The sequence below is a fragment of the Manis pentadactyla genome, chromosome 5, assembly GCF_030020395.1.
Source record: "Manis pentadactyla isolate mManPen7 chromosome 5, mManPen7.hap1, whole genome shotgun sequence".
NCBI classification, from domain to species: domain Eukaryota; kingdom Metazoa; phylum Chordata; class Mammalia; order Pholidota; family Manidae; genus Manis; species Manis pentadactyla.
The window spans coordinates 95209040-95230673 of record NC_080023.1 but is presented as its reverse complement, the minus strand read 5'-3'; the positions used below and the strand labels follow the sequence as shown (position 1 = coordinate 95230673).

General features: G+C 35.6%; 2 protein-coding genes across 14 annotated transcripts in view; one reads left to right on the top strand and one right to left on the bottom strand.

Annotated features, from left to right (window-relative positions):
• Window positions 1-3363, bottom strand: part of LARP7 (La ribonucleoprotein 7, transcriptional regulator) — a 28223-nt gene extending 24860 nt beyond the window's left edge. For all 7 annotated transcript variants that reach the window (XM_036920833.2, XM_036920831.2, XM_036920830.2 and 4 more), the window contains exon 1: window positions 3225-3363. The gene's annotated coding sequence lies outside the window, so the exon portion shown is untranslated. The remainder of the gene's footprint in view (window positions 1-3224) is intronic.
• A 211-nt stretch (window positions 3364-3574) lies between these two features.
• Window positions 3575-21634, top strand: part of ZGRF1 (zinc finger GRF-type containing 1) — a 71993-nt gene continuing 53933 nt past the window's right edge. For all 7 annotated transcript variants that reach the window (XM_036920839.2, XM_057502546.1, XM_057502545.1 and 4 more), the window contains exons 1-6: window positions 3575-3701; window positions 6718-6807; window positions 8008-8088; window positions 17327-17386; window positions 18791-18970; window positions 19288-21529. In XM_036920839.2, the coding sequence (XP_036776734.2) occupies window positions 6787-6807; window positions 8008-8088; window positions 17327-17386; window positions 18791-18970; window positions 19288-21529 (2584 nt within the window). In that variant the 5' untranslated portion in view covers window positions 3575-3701; window positions 6718-6786. The remainder of the gene's footprint in view (window positions 3702-6717; window positions 6808-8007; window positions 8089-17326; window positions 17387-18790; window positions 18971-19287; window positions 21530-21634) is intronic.

Sequence of the window (21634 nt, the reverse complement as noted above, 5' to 3'; positions counted from 1 at the left end):
AATACTTCTCATTTCTTCCATCACAACCACCTAGTCCAAACTATCATTGTGTCTTCCATGAAGACAAGAGCATTACCCCAAGAGCATTCCAAATGGCACTTGCTCTACTCCTCTTCCTTACCATCAGTTTCCATAGCAGCCGAATAATCACTTAAATATGTAAATCAGACCATGTCACTCTCTTGCACTCAATCCTTCAAAGGTTTTTATCATACTCAGAATAAAATCCAAAATCCTTACTGTGGTCCAGCAGGCCTTACATGATCAGGCCTGGTGATTTTTAACTTTATCTCTTACAATTCTTTCCTGTGGACTTACTCCAAACACAATATACCATCTTTCTGTTCCTTAAACATGCTAAGGCCTTTGCTCTTGCTGCTATCTTTACCTTAACCACCACATCTATAGGGATTATTTCCTATTCATTCAGGTCTCTGCAAATGTAACTTTCTCAAAGAGGCTTTCTCTGTTACCCAACATAAATATTCCCTCCTCACAATCTTAACCCAACCCACCACCTCAGTCACCACTTTTTATCCTTGTATATCCTCTTATCAATACCTAGGAATTATAGTTTTATTATCTGTCTACCCCACTGGAATGTAAACAATAAGAGAGCAGGGACTTCAGCTTGTAGCTTGATCATGACCTAAGCATTTGTTCAATAATTAAACAAATAATGTATTAAAAAAGATCTTATAAGCTGTAAAATGTTAAGCATTTCAAATTATTTTGTATAGGGGTAGGAATATAAATAAAATACAAATATAGGCTATGATTATCACTACAGCAGGATCTACTGCGAACCTTCCTTTGTGAAAAAAACTACAATTTATAAAGGGCAGACTACCAGCTCTCCATTCCTTTCCTTGTCAAAGCCACCACTGAAAGAAATAGTGGACAGAACTGCATGAATAGAAAATACCCATAATTTTCCCAGAAACAGACTTTTCCCATTAATTGCCTCATTCTAATTTGTGGCTTGGAGAATTAAACTCAAACTACTGCCTAGTGTGCATAACACATATCTATAATTTGTTATCTTAAAAATATCCATTTTGTATATCATCAAATAAACCTTCATTTTAGAGGAAGCTATGGTACAAATTGGTACAATTGGTACAATACAGTACAATCAATGGCTGTGGAAGATCAGGAAGTTATGTGGCTGTACTTCCGTTACTGTCTTGATTCTCAAAGTCTACCTTCTCAATGGCCTGTGATAACAAATATGTGTGCTGTCATTCCATACATTCCAAATGAAACTTACTATCTTTCCGACCCAGGTCTGTTCTCATCCTCATCTTATCTGAGGATGCCATATTCCTCTGAGTTAACCAATCAAACTATTTATAAGTGAATTACACACCTCATCTCTCCATGGTCTACAAAATGTGGATAAAAATTATACCTACATAATGGGGTCATTGTGAAGATTAACCAAAATAATGCAAATAAAGCACTTCTAAGTGCTGCTATATAGCACACACAATAATACGTAACTATTATTATTTAATCATTTACCAATTTGTCACTAAGTCCTATCAACTCCACCTCTAGAATGGCTCTTATCTCTATCCAGGGTTGTCCATACTGTCATGGGAATAGGTTATAAATTGTTCCAGAAGTCACCCATCCTTCACAGAAGCTGTGTAACATGTCTAAAACACACTTCTAAACAGGGGCTTTAAACAAGAATAAAAGTTACTCTGTAACAACACCAGTTACTTCACATACATTGTTTTAAATCCTCACAATCCCACTAAGTGGTTTCTTCCAACTTCTTTTTTTCACAGAGGCTCAAAGGTTTAGTAATTTGGCCAAAGTTAGCCAGGTAAGTAAGCTCAGGTTTGTTTGCCTCCCACATTGCCTACCTAGTAGGACCTCTTGCAACCTGTTAGTCACCATGCGTTCTATGTTGACTCAGGAATTCTTACCCTGAAGTCCATGGAATCTTGGGTGGGTTTCAAGAATCCTTGTGTATCCCATGCAATTGTTAAAAAATAACTTTAAAGAAAAGGTAAAATAATGATTCTTGTACAAATATAAAACAAATACATGTCAAAGATTTTATTTAATTAATTTAGATTTATATTGTTAACCAGGGAACTAGTTAAGTGTTAAAAACCAGTTCAAAGGATAATTCAGAAACCAGACAGACACACAAATATCAGCAATCAGGAACGTTGAAAGGAATACGTTAATAGATGCAAAACTGGTCAAGGCAATGATTGCAAAATTAATTTAACAAATCGCAAGATTATTTTCCATTATTACTGTTTCCTACAACTTACACAACGGGTAAAATAGCTTCGTAACAATGAAAGGCAGAGATAACCTGTAAGAGTGACCTAGACAAGACATATGGTATTTTTTTCCTTGTCTATTTCAGTCTTTCGCAATTTTTCCTGACGAAATTATAAGTAAAATACTTTCACATGTAGATGAATTTTCCTGGGAGTCTCATCCATAACTTCTACCATGTTTTTAAAGTACTTGGTGTGCCAAAAGTTTAAGAACCTTTCAAAGGTTAAGATGACTATTCAAGTTAACGCGAAACCGAGCCTGGCTTTGCTTTGAATGTTTTTTCGTCTTTCTTGCCTTAAGGGTCCCTATTCTGTTTTCAAGGCCCAAGTTAAACGGCATCTTAACTCTCCGTCGCTTTCCACCGACTCTCCCAATTAATTGACTCTTCATCAGTTTTCCCTTTAGTATGTCTATTAACGCACGTAGTACACTGTATTGCACTGATTTGTTAGCTCCCCCCCATAACTGGATTTTCAACTCTTGATGACATGGACTAGAGTCCTCAAAGAGGAAATTACTTAATTTTAAAATATAAGTCTTTATACACTCGCTATCCTTTGGCTGGCAAAACTCAAATTCGCTATGTAAAGCAATTTCCCTTTGGACTACTGCCCCTCTCGGCACCGGTCCTTCCGCCCGACGCCGCAAATCCCGGCGAGCCGCAAGCCTACCCCAAAACCGACAATTCGCGCCCCCTATCTCTGAAAACTAGAACTACAGGAACGGCCAGAGGACTTTGCGCGTGCGCACAGAGAACTGGAACAAGCAAACTGACGGGTGGTAGGAGGGGGCGGGATGAAAGGGACGACAGATGATAAAAGTGGGTTTCATGAAAACGGACTGGGGAATTTCGACCTCAGCCAACCTGTGTGACCTTATATATATGTATATATATATATAGTCCACTTGGAACTTACTCCGTTCAATTCCCAAATACAGGGCCAGTGACTGCGTTCTTCAGCCCTTTCCGTCTCCCGTTCCTTACAGTCGTGGTTGGTTTCTGCGTCATAAGATGAGCGACACCGTTCTCCCAAACGCCTCGGAGAAGACGGGCCCGGAGGCGGTGCGTCCGTCCTTTACGTCACAGGCGTGGGCTGGCACGGGGCTGACCAAGGGGGCCCCGCAGCCAATGAAGAATTTGATTGGCGGTTTGAAAACGGCGGTTCTGGCTGGCGCGGTGGAGGGCGGTCTAAGTAGTGGGTCCTGATGTGGTACGGTCCCGGGCTAATGACGTCACAGTCTTTCGCGGGAGAAATTCGAAAGTGGACTTTTATGTAACTGGTTCCTGGGTTTTCGGGGAGTGAAGGTGGATACACAGGGGGATTTGAGCGAGAAGCAGCGTCACTGGTTTGGGGCGAAGGGACGAAAGACTCTGCTCTGCCGGAAGCTAACCGGTAGGGATGCAGCCTGTAACCAGGATTGGGTAGTGACAATCACAGCTTGTTGGGACTCTAATAATTAGTGCCTCGTTTTTACTGCTTTTCCCAGCCCCTTCTTTGCAGTTTCTGCATACGTGTGAAGACCAGAGAGGACTTAGCTGTTTGTCTTAAGGACTGACAAAAGGGTTGAGTCTCCCTGTCATTTGGTTACACAGAAATCATGATAATTAGAATCTTGGCAAATGAAATGCGAGCTTTTGGTTAGTTGGACTGGATGGCTTTTTAAAACAAGATGTTCAGTTCGTGCCTTTGAACCTTTTACGCCTGTGAACCTTTTAGGGATTCGAAAGATCCTTGTTCCAAAAACGTCTTGTCGTTCTTAACAAGTAGAATGGTGCTTATTTTGGTGAGAGCACCAAATTTTATGCATAAATGTGTGAAGCAGCACAATAACGTATGTATACATATATCTATGTAGGTATGTCTGTACTTGTATCATTATCAGAGCATCTGTGGTCTCCATACCACTTAAAAAACTTCTTTGCGCATTAAACTTTCACCCTTTAGAAGTGGGTTAAGACTTGAATTGTTTGATAGATGTGGGTAGATGAAGACTTTCAGAAAATGTTTTATGCTTGCACTTCACTTAAATGTATGATGGTGATGGCTAAAACCATTTTTACTGTTTAATGACAAGAAAGGGGTGTTAACTCTCCTTTGAATGTAAGAATTAGGGCTTTCTAAATATTTTTAAATCCAGTTAGCCTTCTTTTTTGAGGTTTCATCCCAAAACTAATTTACCACTTATGAGAGTTTGGACCTCCTCAGTTCCTTTTAAATAGTAAATCCTACAAGTAATATCTCTAATTTAGGAAAATAATGTAGAGTTTATCTTGCAATTCCTAAGTAGTATATTAGTAATCCTTAATTAGTGAATACTGGACTCTTAATCCGTAAATTGTGACGACAATATCTACTCTTCAGAATTATGAGACTGATATATGTAAAGTATCTATCCCTGTATGACATAGTATAATATGGTATTATGGTATTTGTGAGTATAAGCACCAGAATGTAGAAGAGTTAGTTTTGAATTATGAATGCCATTTATCTACTTCATGATCTTGAGGAAATTACTTACCCGTTATATAACTCACCTTACTTTCTTAGTAAAATTATTATGAAAAATAGTATCTACACCATAAGGTTGTGAGCATTTAAGCATTTTAATAGTGTCTAGTATATAATTACACTGAATAAATGATAGCTATTATTAAAGAAATCTAGTATTAATCACTGCCACATGCTAAGCACCGTGTTTACACCATGTAATGTCATATACATATGTAGAATGTCCAAATGTCCCATTCTGTGGCTGGGACCAAGTAATTCTAAAAGCAGATGTAATCTGGACCTTTTATCTTCTTGGCACTCATTAGGCATCTGGCAATTCCTGTGAGCTGGAGTGGAGGGGTATAGGATATGGGAGTTGTAATTTCTGAAAAGTCTGCATCCTGTTCTGTGAACTATGTTGTGGGGCAGATATTTGTATCTCATTTGCCTATCCTTCGTGCTGTCCTTTCTCCACTCAGCAGCCAGAGTAATATTTATAAAACCCAAGTCAGATTATGTAATCTTATTTTTAAAATCTTGCTGTGGCTTCCTTTTCTCTTTATAGGAAGTCCAAACAGCTCTGCATAACATGGAAGGCCCTCTAAATACTATTACTTGTCATTTTTACAGTCTAATTTGTCACTACTCACTATTTTACACTTGATTCCTTAGTCATACTACTTAGAATTCCTTGATTGTGGCTTGCTGTGTCTTTCACAGATCTCTGTAAATATTGATTCCTATTTGAAAATACCTGCCCTGGCATCTTCCCTTGGTTAATGGTTATTTCAGCTTACAGCTTAGACATCGTGTCCTTTCGGAAGCCTTGTTTGATGCCCTAGACATTCGCGCCTCCTGTGCTAATTTTTGTCTCATTTTATCGTAACTAGAGTTTAACCTTGCTCTTCTTGAGATTAGAAATAGTATATTGTTTATATTAGTATCTTAGCCTAGCACAATATAGTAAGTACTAAGTAAATATATTTAATTTATAAATAATATGTTGGTGACCTATTTTATATATTTTATATGTGAGGAGGACTTTTATCTAGATGTACAAATTTTACTTCTATTAAATCCTCCTTGGTCTTTTAGAGCTGTGTTATGAAACTTAAGCACGAGCATCACCTGCAGGGCTTGTTAAAACAGGCTACTGGACCCCAACCCCAGACTTTCTGATTTAATAGTTCAGGGTAGGGCCCAAAGAATTTGAATTTCTAACCAGTTCTCAGGTGATATTGATGTTGTTGGTCCAGGGGTCATATGTTGGAACCACTGCTTTAGAAAAAAGAGTAGTTTTCTTTGGCATCTATATTTATACTTCTTCAGTTCACCATCAGTGATTTTAGGTCTGTAAATTTTCCCATAGTAACAGTTTTATCCAATAGCACAGGATAACTACAGTACTCATTGCAATGATATTGAAAATATTTTTTCCTTGCAGAGGCTTTATAATGTATATTTAATCCTAGATACTGTGATATTATCTAGCTATATATTGACCAAGATGTAAAAAAAAAAATTAAAACGCAAGGGGGCCATCTTGTGCTGACCATAGCAATTCAGAAAACTTGAAAAATTGAACCACTTTCTCAAGGGAACCAAGTGTTCGCAGGAGAGAGGAACATGTTTACTGATACATATTAGGGCACCTGGAAAAAGGTTTACAGAATACTAATTATTTTGAATATTTTATTTAGTTTCTCTTTACTTGACAAATTATTTTTCCACAGTGTGGTGTCACTTCTTTAATGTGTTCTCAGTAGAATTTGATTACACCTGAGGTTCCCTTGGTAGTTACATAGTCTTGGAACTCTGTTCAGTTTTCCTCTCTGGTCAAGAATCTGTGGGGAAAAAAATTGCATTTGATAGTTACTCTTTTCATCAGTGTTGAATCTTCTTTGCTATTTCATTTTAGGTAATATAAATAATTTAATAACCACTATTATTTTCTGGACCTGATTGGTTTTTAACTTCAGAAGAAATAATGGAAAACCAAGAATTTATTGTAAGTCTTACTAGTTTTTACTATTTCCTTTTTCTCCCTTTCTTCTTTCCATATTTCACAAATGTCTTGCTAGGGTTGACCGAGTTAGCAAAATAACAAAACAAAACAAAACAAAAAGCCCAAAACCTAAAAGTAGTATGCTCAGTTACTTTGGAATTTCAGATAAACAGTGAGTAATTTTTTAGTGTAAGTATGTATGTATCAAATTGCCCTACATTTTATCTGGCAGCCCTGTCACTTGCCTACTATTCATGTTTGTTAAGCAGTCCTCTGAAACAAATTCTCTGAAAGCTTGGGACCAAGAAATCATTTCTTTCTCTTGAAGAACTGTAATGCTTCTTCTGTCTAGTTTAGTGGTTCTTAAACTGCTTGATCTCAGGACCCTTTTGTACTCTTAAAAATTATTGAAGGCTCCTAAGAATTTCTTATTCTGAGGCTTATATCTATGGATGTCTTTCATACTAGAAATGAAAACAAAATTTAAAAATATTTATTAATTCACTAAAACTAATAAACCCATTATACTTAACATAAATACACTTTTATGAAAAAAGCTATACTTTCTAAAACAATTAACAGCAGAAGAAAAGTACTGAAAAGAGTAGCATTGCTGTATAGTTTTTGCAAATCCCTTTAATATTTGACTTAATAGAAGAGAGATTCTCAGATCTCCTTCTGCATTCAGTCTGAAATTGAATCTTACAATATTGCACATACACATAATGTTGGGAAACTTCACAATGCATGGCCAAAGGAATGAAAGCAAAAGGCAAATAATGTAATGAAAATAGTTTTGACCCCACAGACTCCTAAAAAAGTCTTGGGGATCTCCAGGAGTCTCTGGACTATAGCTTGAGAACTGTACAGATTACAGTTACAGTGTGACGCAATAAATTTTTCCCTTTCCAATGACTAGAAAGCTCAGAATTGCTAAGAATATTATTTTTTTGAAGTTAGTTTTGTTGCTCAGTTAACATTTCAGTTTCTTCCTTAGATTTTACCTCTCCTTTCCCCCTCCCTTGGCTTTTATGACCTAGTTTGTTTTTTGTGGTTGATGTTTTGATACTATTTTTATGGAATCTGTGCTTTCATTTTGATAAAGGATGTGTTAAGTATTTTTTGTATGTAGTAAGGGTATAAAAACACATGACATTTCATACATATAAGTATGTATGTTTCTTTACTTCTTTTTAAAATAAGGTTCTATATACTCATCAAAAGATGAAGAAGTCAAAAGTGTGGCAAGATGGAATTCTGAAGACCACTCATTTAGGAAACAAAGTAAGTGCAAAACAGTTCACTACAGAGTCCAAGAGCTAGGTTCTTGCCTCTTGACTGAATATTAAGAAAACTCAGAGAAAGATGAGTACCAAATGATTTCACTCATCTGTGGAGTATAACAACAAAGAAAAAACTGAAGGAACAAAATAGCAGCAGACTCGCAGACTCCAAGAATGGACTAACAGTTACCAAAGGGGAAGGGCCTGGGGAGGGTGGGTGGGAAGGGAGGGAGAAGGGGAATAAGGGGCATTACGATTAGCACACATAACAAGGGGGGACACAGGGAAGGCAGTATAGCACAGAGAAGACAAGTAGTGACTCTACAGCACCTTATTATGCTTATGGACAGTGACTGTAATGGGGTATGTGGTGGGGACTTGATAATGAGGTTAATCTAGTAATCACAATGTTGCTCATGTAATTGTATATTAATGAAACCAAAAAATAAAAATAAAATTGAAAAAAATAGAAAAAGAAAACTCTGTAGATGATAATATGTTAGATATGTCCATAAGCTGACATAATGTGAGAGCAGAAGTTGTGAAATGATTTCCATATCACAATGATTAATTTGTGTATTATAAAGATTCAATAAACATTATTTGATTTTTCTTTAATTTAAACTTGATTTTCTATGAAACTTCTTCATAATTTAGGCACATTTTTTTCTTGGTAGGCAATAAGAGTAACTATACAAACAAAACTACCTATTAAAATGTTTCTAACACAGTAATGCTCAGAGTTAAGTGGTACCTATAGAGTTGACATACTATTATTAGAAAAGCTGCAGATTCCTGAAATTATGTAGAGAATTCTACTCTTCTATTTTGAAATTTTCTTTGAATCTGTCACTTTGATTGTGATGGACCTATTAGTTTTAAGAGTTGTTTACTAGGGTGATCTTTCACTATTAGGTACAGTATCCTGCCTTGTGGGTTTCTTTCCCACCCCCAATGATCTCCATCTACCAAATGTTAATGTTCTTCTTTTAACAGTTCTCATTACTTTGTTTAAGACTCTTGCTTTCTCCCTTCTTTACAACACCTCTTCTTCATTTAAATTCTGTGATACTACACTCTTCCGATGTTGCTTACTGACCACTTCTAAATATTTTCTTTGGGCTCTTTCTCTTCCCAAACTTTACATTTGTACTTAGGACTCAGTCCTATGTGCTCTTACAAAGAGATATATAAAGATATACAAATCTTTCTCTCCCTTTGTGCCCCTCCATATATTAATATAACTCGATATGTATCTATGTATACATAGTTCTATTAGTTAGGTACTATTTATACATATGTAACATATTTTCTAGAGGGAGAGAGAGAGGGCAAGGGTGAGAGAGACTGAACTGGCTCATGTGATTGTGGAGGCTGACAAGTCCCAAGATCTGTGGCAAGCACAAAACCCAGAAGAGCCGATAATGTAATTTCAGTGTAAATTTCGGCAGGCAACAGCCAAGAGTTTCTCTTTGAGTCAGAAGACAGGAAAAAGATAGGCAGGCAGGAGGATTCTTTTGTTACTTGGCCTTTTTGTTTTACTCAGGCCTTCCACTGACTGGATGAGAACCATCCACATTAGGGAGAGCAATCTGTTTTATTTACATATTTTTGAAATTGAGTGGTAATTGATATGTAACATTATATTATTTTCAGTTGAACAACGTAATGATTTGATATATGTATACATTGTCAGATGATTACCACAATAAGTCTAGTTATCATCCACCACCATACAGTTACAAAAATGTTTTTCTTTATTTTCTTTGTGATGAAAACTTTTAAATTTTATTAATCAAAGTATCATTGATACACAATCTTATGAAGGTTTCACATGAGCAACATTGTGGTTTCAGCGTTTACCCATATTATCAAGTCCTTACCCTCGCATTGCAGTCACTGTCTATCAGTGTAGTAAGATGCTACAGAGTCATTACTTGTCTTCCATGAAAACTTTTAAGATTTACTCTCCTAGCAACTTTAAGTATATAATGCAGTATTATTAACTATAGTCACCATGCTGTACTCTACATCCCCAGGACTTACTTATTTTATAACTGGAAGTTTGTACCTTGGGACACCCTTCTCACCCTTCTGACCTTCCCCCAATTTGATATTTTTTAAAAACTTATTAAGTGCTTACTATATGCTAGGCATAATGCTTAAATGTGTCAAATTCCTTAATTCTACATAACTCTCCTGTTAGGTACGAGCTTTATATTTATTTTACTAATGAGGAAACTGAGGCACAGGGAGGTAAAGTAGCTTGCCACCACTCTCACAGCTAAAGTGGAAGACACATATATAAACCCAGGCTTTTTGGCTCCAGAGCCTATGTCCTAATCATTCTATTGTCTCTCTTTAAAACAGTCTCTAATTTAAAAGAAAACATTTACTACAGATGATTTGAGAGTATATAGGGCAGACTGACAAGATGGTGATCTCCATCCATACTCCTCAACCTAGCAGTTAAAGTTCTCCATATTCTGTCCTTGTTCTACATACCTGTCATGAAGTTATCACTAAGAGAAGCTTTTCACATAGAAAGGTTACTTATTATTTTTAAAATAACATTTATTAAGACAAAATTAAAAGAAAAACTTACAGCTTGAATCTTAAACCTTCAAATTCAATTTATAAATTTTTCAAATTTATAAACTTAGTTTGATTGGGGTCCTAGCTCAATGTTCAGTTCTAAGAGGAAAGTATATTGCAAATACAGGCTTACCTCAAGAAAGAAGACCAATCCCAAATGAACAGTCTAAACTCACAATTAATGAAACTAGAAAAAGAAGAACAAGTGAGGCCCAAAGTCAGTAAAAGAAGGGACATAATAAAGATCAGAGAAGAAATAAATTAAATAGAGAAGACTAAAACAATAGAAAGATCAATGAAATCAGAAGCTGGTTCTTCGAGAAAATAAACAAAATAGATAAACCCCTGACAAGTCTTATCAACAAAGAAAGAGAGTGTACACACATAAACAGAATCAGAAACAATAAAGGAGAAATCACTATGGACACCACAGAAATACAAAGAATTATTAGAGAACACTATGAAAAATTATATGCTAAAAAATTGGATAGCCTAGAAGAAATAGAAGCTTTCTAGAAAAATTCAAATTTCCAAGGCTGACCCAGGAAGAAACAGAAAATCTGAACAGACCAATCACCAGCAATGAAATCGAATTGGTAATCAAAAAATTACCTAAGAACAAAATCCCTGGACCAGATGGGATCACCACTGAATTTCATCAAACATTTAGGGAAGAGCTAATACACATCCTCCTTAAAGTTTTCCAAAAAGAAAAAGAGGGAATACTTCCAAATTCATTCCATGAGGCCAGTGTCACTCTAATACCAAAACCAGGCAAAGACACCACACACACAAAAAAATTACAGACCAATATCTGTGATGAGCATAGATGCAAAAATGCTCAACAAAATGTTAGCAAGCCAAATTAAAAAATACATCAGAAAGACCATCCATCATGATCAAGTAAGATTTTTGGGGTGCAAGGATGGTACAATATTAGAAAATCCATCAATATCATCCACCACATCAACAGAAAGAAGGACAAAAACCACATGATCATCTCCATAAAGGCTGAAGAAGCATTTGACAAAATTCAACATCCATTCATGATAAAAACCCTCAATAAAATGGATATAGAGGGCAAGTACCTCAACATAATAAAGGCCAGATACAACAAAACCACAGCCAATATCATACTTAACAGTGAAAAGCTGAAAGCTTTTCCTCTAAGATTGGGAAGAAGTCAAGGATGCCCACTCTCCCCATTTTTATTCAACATAGTACTGGAGGTCTTGGCCATAGCAACTAGACAACACAAATAAATAAAAGGCATCCAGATTGGTAAGGAAGAAGTCAAATTGTCACTATTTGCAGATGCATGATATTGTACATAAAAATCACTAACAATTCACCCCAAAACTACTAGAACTAATAACTGAATTCAGCAAAGTTACAGGATACAAATTTAATACACGGAAATCTGTTGCATTCCTATATACTAACAATGAACGAGCAGAAAGAGAAATCAGGAAAAGAGTTCCATTTAAAATTGCTTCAAAAAGAATAAAATACCTACGAATAAACCTAACCAAGGAAGTGAAAGACCTATACCCTGAAAACTACAAGACATGCTTGAGAGAAATTAAAGAAGATACCAATAAATGGAAATACATCCCATGCTCTTGGATAGGAAGAATTAACATTGTCAAAACGGCCATGCTGCTATAGCAATGTACAGATTCAATGCAATCCCTATCAAAATATCAACAACATTCTTCAACAAACTGAAATTCATATGGAACCACCAAAGACCATGAATAGCCAAAGCAATCCTGAGAAAGAAGAAGAAAGCTGGGGAGATTCTGCTCCTTGACTTCAAGCTCTACTACAAAGCCACAGTAATCAAGATAATTTGGTACTGGTGCAGGAACAGACCCATAGGTCAATGGAACGGAATACAGAGCCCAGATATAAACCCAACCATATATGGTCAATTAATACACGATAAAGGAGCCATGGACATACAATGGGGAAATGACAGCTTCTTCAACAACTGGTGTTGGCAAAACTGGACAGCTACATGTAAGAGAATGAAACTGGATTATTGTCTAACTCCATACACAAAAGTAATCTTGAAATGGATCAAAGACCTGAATGTAAGTCATGAAAACATAAAACTCTTAGAAGAAAACATAGGCAAAAATCTCTTGAATATAAACATGAATAACTTTTTCATGAACACATCTGCTTGGGCAAGTGAAACAAAAGCAAAAATGAACAATGGCCCCACTGTTATTCAACATAGTACTGGAGGTCCTAGCCACGGCAATTAGACAAAACAAAGAAATACAAGGAATCCAAATCGGTAAAGAAGAAGTCAAACTGTCACTATCTGCAGATGACATGATATTGTACATAAAAAACCCTAAAGACTCCACTTCTAGAACTGATATCAGAATACAGCAAAGTTGCAGGATACAAAATTAATACACAGAAATCTGAGACTAGGAATAAACCTAACCAAGGAAGTGAAAGACCTATACCCCAAAAACTACAAGACATTCTTAAGAGAAATTAAAGAGGACACTAACAAATGGAAACTCATCCCATGCTCTTGGCTAGGAAGAATTAATATTGTTAAAATTGCCATCCTGCCCAAAGCAATCTACAGATTTAATGCAGTCCCTATCAAATTACCAACAGCATTCTTCAATGAACTGGAACACATAGTTCTAAAATTCATATGGAACCACCAAAGATCCCAAATAGCCAACGCAATCCTGAGAAGGAAGAATAAAGTGGGGGGGATCTCACTCCCCAACTTCAAGTTCTACAAAGCCACAGTAATCAAGACAAGTTGGTACTGGCACAAGAACAGAGTCACAGACCAGTGGAACAGACTAGAGACTCCAGACATTAACCCAAACACATATGGTCAATTAATATAAGATAAAGGAGCCATGGACATACAATAGGGAAATGACAGCCTCTTCAACAGTTGGTGCTGGCAAAACTGGACAGCTACATGTAAGAGAATGAAACTGGATCACTGTCTAAACCCATACACAAAAGTAAATTTGAAATGGATCAAAGACCTGAATTTAAGCCATGAAACCATAAAACTCTTAGAAAAAAACATAGGCAAAAATCTCTTGGACATAAACATGAGTGACTTCTTCATGAACATATCTCCCCGGCAAGGGAAACAAAAGCAAAAATGAACAAGTGGGACTGTATCAAGTTGAAAAGCTTCTGTACAGCAAAGCACACCATCAATAGAACAGAAAGGTATCCTACAGTATGGGAGAATATATTCATAAATGAAAGATCCGATAAAGGCATTACATCCAAAATATATAAAGAGCTCATGCACCTCAACAAACAAAAAGTGAACAATCCAATTAAAAAATGGGCAGAGGAGCTGAACAGACAGTTCTCCAAAGAAGAAATTCAGATGGCCAGCAGACACATGAAAAGATGCTCCACATCGCTAGTCACCAGAGAAACGCAAATTAAAACCACAGTGAGTTATCACCTCACACCAGTAAGGATGGCCACCGTCCAAAAGACAACAACAAATGTTGGCGAGGTTGTGGAGAAAGAGGAACCCTCCTACGCTGCTCTTGGGAATGTAAATTAGTTCAACCATTGTGGAAAGCAGTATGGAGGTTCCTCAAAAAGCTCAAAATAGAAATACCATTTGACCTAGGAATCCCACTTCTAGGAATTTACCCTAAGAATGCAGCACTCCAGTTTGAAAAAGAGATGCTCCCCTATGTTTATTGTAGGACTATTTACAATAGCTAGGAAATGGAAGCAACCTAAGTGTTCATCAGTAGATGAATGGATAAAGAAGATGTGGTACATATACACAATGGAATATTATTGAGCTATAAGAAGAAAACAAATCCTACCATTTGCAACAACATGGATGGAGCTAGAGGGTTTTATGCTCAGTGAAATAAGCCAGGCGGAGAAAGACAAGTACCAAATGATTTCACCCATATGTGGAATATAAGAACAAAGGAAAAACTGAAGGAACAAAACAGCAGCAGACTCACAGAACTCAAGAATGGAGTAGCAGTTACCAAAGGGAAAGGGACTGGGGAGGATGGGTGGGAAGGGAGGGATAAAGGCAGGGAAAAAGAAAGGGGGCATTACGATTAGCATGTATAATGGCAGGGCACGAGGAGGGCTGTGCAACACAGAGAAGACAAGTAGTGATTTTACAGCATCTTACTACGCTGATGGACAGTGACTAATGGGGTATGTGGGGGGGACTTGATGAAGAGGGGAGTCTAGTAAACATAATGTTCCTCATGTAATTGTAGATTAATGATACAAAAAATATATATGTGTATATATATGTTGATTGAATAAAAAAGAACAAATGGGATATCATCAAACTTAAAAGCTTTTGTACAGCAAAGGACACCATTAGTAGAACAGAAAGGCATCCTACAGTATGGGAGAATATATTCATAAATGAAATATCTGACAAGGGGTTAACATCCAAAATATATAAAGAACTCACATGCCTCAACACCCAAAAGGTAAATAACCCGATTGAAAAATGCATGGAGGAAATCAAGACACTTCTCCAAAGAAGAAATTCAGATGGCCAACGGACACATGAAAAGATGCTCCACATCACTAATTATCAGGGAAATGCAAATTAAAACCACAGTGAGATATCACCTCACACCAGTTAGGATGGCCAATATCAAAAAGAGACAACAACAAATGCTGACGAGGATGCGGAGAAAGGAGAGCCCTCCTGCACTGTTGGTGGGAATGTAAGTTAGTTCAATCATTGTGGAAAGCAATATGAAGGTTCTTCAGAAAACTAAAAATAGAAAAACCGTTTGACCCAGGAATTCCACTTCTAGGAATTTACCCGAAGAAAACAAGATCCCTGATTCAAAAAAACATGCAACCCAGTGTTCATCACAGCACTGTTTATAATAGCCAAGACATGGAAGTAACCTAAGTGTCCATCAGTAGATGAATGGATAAAGAAGATGTAGTACATACACACTGTGGAATATTATTCAGGCATAAGAAGAAAATAAATCTTACCATTTGCAACAACATGTATGGAGCTTGAGGTTATTATGCTCAGTGAATAAGCCAGATCGGAGAAAGACAAGTACCAAATGATTTCACTCATTTGTGGAGTATAACAACAAAGCAAAACTGAAGGAACAAAACTGCAGCAGACTCCAAGAAGGGACTAGCTGTTCCTAAAGGGAAGGTCATGGGGAAGGTGGGTGGGGAGGGAGGCAGAAGGGCATTAAGGTGTATTATCATAATCACCCATAAGGTAGGTGGCTCACAGGGAAGGCAATATAGCACAGAGAAAACAAGTAGTGACTGTATAGTGTCTTACTATGCTGATGGATGGTGACTGCAAGGGGGTTTGAGGGGGAGGACTTGATATATGGGTGGATATTGAAATCACAATGTTGCTCATGTGAAACCTTCATAAGATTGTATATCAATGATGCCTTAATATTAAAAAAAAAGAATAGAGGGAAAAGGAGCCATTGGAAATACCAATTTTTTAACACCTTTTTTGAGATTTAATTTCACTTTTCAGTTTACTTTTTTAAAGTATACAATTGGACAGTTCTTAGTATATTCACAGAATTTTGTAACCATCCTCACAGTCTAATTTTAAAACATTTTTGTCACCCCAAAAAGAAATTCCATACTCATCAGAGGTCACTACTGAGTACCAACTCTCAGCCCTAAGCAACCACAAATCTACATACTATTTCAACAAATGTTTCTACTCTGGACCCTTCACATGAATGGAATTATACAGTGTGTGGTCTTTTGTGAATGTGTTCATTTAGTATGTTTCCAAGGTTCATCTATGTTGAAATGTGTAACAATACTTTATTCCTTTTTATTGCTGAATAATAATTCTGTTGTATGGATATATCATATTTTATTTATCCATTCCTTTATTGATGTACATCTGGGTTGTTTCCACTTTTTGCCTATTAAGAATAATGCTGCTATGGACATTTGGTGCAAGTTTTTGGGAATGCATACATTTTTATTTATTGTGTATATATACCTAGGAATGGAATTGCAGGATCATGTGATAACTGTATTTAATCTCTTAAGGAACTGCCAAACTGTGTTCCAAACTGATGGGATATTTAAGGGGCCAGTGGAGAAACTACTGTGAAGACTGCCTAGAGAGACACAAGCAGAAAACCAGAAAATTACAATCTCATTAGCTTCCTTTTTCTCCCTTAGCCCTCACATTCAATAAGTTTTATTCATTATATTTGATAAACAGTTGTGTTATCTCAATGCTAATGACTTATTTCAACCCTAATCGTCTCGTGATCCTTGTGCCACACCATTATAATAATCTCTTTACTGATCTTGTCTCTTGTCTTGCCCTCTCTAATGTATTCCAATTTTGTTTTTTTCCCAATTCCATTATAAGATATTCCTGGTAGGGTTATGTTCTTGACTTTCATGCATGTATGCCTTTATTCTCTTGCACAGACTGAATACTTAATAAATATTTGAAATAAATGCATTTTGTAATCCAAGTTAACAAAGTGGGTAATTCTTTCATTTTACGATTTACTTATATAACAATTTTTGATTTGCTATTGAAGATGTTTAAGAGAAGCAGAAGTATGTTTTCTTTTTTAACATTTATTTTGTTTTGAATATAGGCAATTTTATATGATGACAAAGGAGAATGTCTGGAGAGTTTATTTCTTAAGTGCCTTGAGGTATTTTAATATTTCAATCTTTAAGTTATTGTTAAAAAAATCTCTTTACTTCCTTATGAATATTGTTAAATATAGTATGGTTAAAGTACTAATAGTAATAATTATAGCTAGTATTTCTTGAGCATTTGTTGTTAGCTAGACTCTGCTAAAAATATTTCATTTAATCCTTACACAACCCTGAGATTTTTATAGATTAAGAGTACAGTACAGAAAGGTCAAGTAACTTGCCCAAGCTCGTAGAGTTACAGTGTAGGGCTAGGATTTTAACCTTGGAAGAGACTCTGGAGTCTAACTCGATTAAGTGGTTTTGATAGGCAGAGAACTACAGTGGGAAATATTCTGTAATATTTAAAATATTTTCTCAAATACTCTGTTTTTCTTCTGCTGGAAAAAAGAAGGGAAGGGGACTAAAGGTATATTTTAGTATAAAGAATAAGGATATTAAAGCTGATTATTCTGGGTTCATTTCCCACACTCAAGTGCTTCCTATCTAACCTAAGCTTTGTGTCTAACTTCTTCACTATAAAATGTAGATCACAGATTTATTGGGTTGATCTGAAAATTAGAAATAATTTCTGCAAAGTACTTGACAGTTTAGTACAGTGATTTCTAAAAGTGTTGAAATACATATTCTTATTCATTGGGTTGATTTTGGCTATGGTATTTAATCTTAAAATTTTATATGATATTAATAGTGGTTGTGGTATTTTTATATTTATCAATAGGGCATCTAGGATAATCACTATCTTAGTAATGCTTAATTGGGGGAAACTTCTGTTGTTATTATTTCACTTTAAATCATTTCATTAGTAAAGACTAAGAACATTATTTGTGAAAATTCACTGATTTTGTATATTATCAACTATTGTGGTCATTATGTTTTTATGCTGCAGTCAGAGATGGTGGCAAGTGCTATATTTTATCAAGGTGATTAAATGCTTCTTTAGAATATAATTGTGTAAGCAACTAATAATTTATAGTAATATTTTGTGATAATTATGAATATGTATCTAATTCACATTAATTAAAAAAGATATATAATTGATATTTAATAGCTTTCATTAAAAGGATTACATTAAGTTTGTGGGTTCTGTGATGAGGAAGCATTTTTTTCTTGCTTGTTTTTGTATTCCCAGCATACAACAAAGGGCTTCTGTAGGTTCCCAGTAAATATTGTTGAATAAACAAAGAAAAATTTTTCTTGTATTACTACCTTCTTTTGTGTTTGTTGATAGTTAACTAGTGCATAATAATAAATAAAGAATTTACTTGCTGAGCCATTCATTCAACAACTGCTTACTAAATATCTACTGTGTCTTGCTAGTGCTAATGAATTTACTGGAATACATAGATAATCAAATAATTAGATGTATATTATTTTGACATTTATTCTTTAAAATTTAGGTGAAACCCGGAGATGATTTAGAAAGTGATCGATACTTAATCACAGTTGAAGATGTTAAAGTTGCTGGAAGCATAGCTGTTAAAGAGGATGTCATTAAAGAAGCACCACATTTAAATTCAAGGTTTAAATCTGGCCAATCCCTTGGATGTCAGCCTGCTGGTTTAAAAAGGATGTTTACTGTAAGTTTCTCTGCTGAAATAATAGATATATATATGTTAATAAAATTGTATCAAGAAGTAGTGAATTTTGAAGCTATTGTACTCTATCATTAAATAGCATTTTACAGTATATGCTTAGGTAGGTAGAAAGAAAGTAAACCCTAATTAGACAAATCTTAATATAAATGAGTGTTTGCATTTTAACTTAACAAACTTTGTATCTTAATTATTACTTTACCTTGCAAAAAAACCCCACATCCCTTTTTTTTCTTAGCCAGTTCATTTCACAGTTTCTTTATAGATAATAAAATACCTAAAAATTGTTTTAATACTTTCAGGGTTTCCAAGGACCACGTGAAGTGCCAAAGAAAATGCTTATTACAGAAAATGGTGAATCAGCCGCATCATTTGAGGCTAAGAAACTTGGCTCTGTTTTTCTTTCTCCATTGTACAGCACACCTCCTTTGTTTTCTACTGTTGGCAAGAAAGATATAAATAATATGCTAACTGACTCTGAGAACATTGTCACTTACAAGAACAGAGAGAGAAATTTTTCTTCAATTGTTTGTACTCCATCCTTCAAGATTAACCAAGAAATGCTATGTGAGGAAAATTATTTTTGCCCTCCTGTCAGTTCTATAAACAAGCATTCATATTCTTTACTGACTAATGAAGGCATGAAAAGAGATGGGTTGACATCTCACTGTATAGGAGTTTCACAAAACATCAGAAGCAAAGCACAGATACTAGCTCTTCTTAAGTCTGAATCAACTAGCGTGTGTAAGGAACTAAATTCTGAAATTATACAACAGTTCCCTCAGATACAACTTCAAGAAAGTATTCCTACTAAACCAAAGTCCTTAATTGAACAGGAAGAGTGTGCTGAGGTGAAGAGCACAGAAAGTTTATACTGCCAGCATCAATTAGAAGATACCATGAGAAATAAAAGCCGGTGGGCCACATACTTACCCTCACAGAGTTCACCTGTGCATCCTACTGAAGATGGAAATGATTTAAGGAAACCCGAATCTCAGAGAGATGATATAAATTTAGATTTGAAAGACCTTTCGGTACAAAAAGGAATACAGTTATTTGAAACATGTGCTGAAAAGGGAAAAGAGTATAATAAAGACAAGTCAGTAGATAATAATAATCAATTCCAGGATCAGGAAGTAAAGTTAGAAATTCCTTCATTCTGTGAAAACAACAGCTTACCAGTTACCTGTAGCAATGTGGAAAATGATGCCTTATTATCAGAATTGGACAGTCAAGAAAACAATAAAATACGTGTTAATCAAAATGACCAGCTGTGCATAAAAGGATCAATTCTCATTAGAGAAAATGCTCAAGAGAGAAATACACATGGAACATCAGAAAAGAAGTATAAACAACCAGTGTTATATTTGCCGGAATCTGATCATCCAAAAATTGAATCTTCTCTAAGTAATAATTCTAGAATCTCTGATGGCATTGCTGATATGTTTTCTAAAAGCAATACTGATAGTAAAATCCTTAGTGGTAATTATGAGTCCATGAATAATGCAACACAACCACTTGTGGAGGTGACTTTTAATCTGAACAATTTTGAAACTAGTGACACTGAGGAGGAATCACAGGAAAGCAATAAAATTTCCCAGGATTCAGAGGGTTGGGTACAGGAAACTTTGGTTAATGACATCAATTCATGTGTTCAAAAGGGATATAAAGATACAAGCTGTAAAGAAGTTGGCAGTGAATGTTTGTCTCTCTTAACATCTGTTGGCAATAAACCTAAAGAGACCCTGCCATCACAGTTTTATGATAAAGTGCATGTAGGTTTTGACACAGGACCTTGGAAAGCTGGAAACACTGGAAAAGAAATAGAGAAGGAGTATAGTGACACATTAGGCAATTTTGACTCATCTTTAGAGTGGACTGATGATGTATATGTAGATAAGGAAGATGCTCATAAATCTATCCAAAAAGCCATAGCTAACTATGATTTTGCTTCATTCTCAAATAAATCTAAAGCTATAAACACAAATTTACATATTCCTCATTTTGTAAACATAGCCACTAATTACATTCCTGTAAGCAACCTATTTTCAGAACAAGTTAAGCCTAAGCCATTTATCAAGGGGAGTGACTTAGACAAAAACAATAAACAGGTTTTACCATCAACTTCTAGCAGTGATATCAGCATCCAACTATTAAATGCCAATCAGAATCACTCTGAAGAATGTATTAGACTTGATAAATCAAATAGCCAAGTTTCCAATTCTTTGTTTTATCCTCTGGGAGAAAAACATTCTATTCCCAAAGACACAGAAGCATGTATTCCTGAATTTGAAGATTTGGAAGGGATTAAAAGTTTACACCATGACCATATTGAAATAGAAGATGGTGGAGAAAGCAGGCAATGCCAGAATAGTGCTAGAAATTCTTCAGAACTTTCTGATTTAGTAAACAATATTTCCCTCTTAAAGTCATTGTCTGAATACAGTACAGCTTTAGAAGGCTTGGAAATACTGAGAAAGAAAACTACTACCTTTAAACAACAAGGAACTCTGCAGACATATGAGCCAGATAGCAATCCTGAAGGTTAGAATGGCATATTTGTTTTGGATTTTCTCTATATAGCTCAAAGGATGTGCAGGTATACTTATTCAGCATGAGTATATGTGTATTTGGTAAATTAATTCTAAT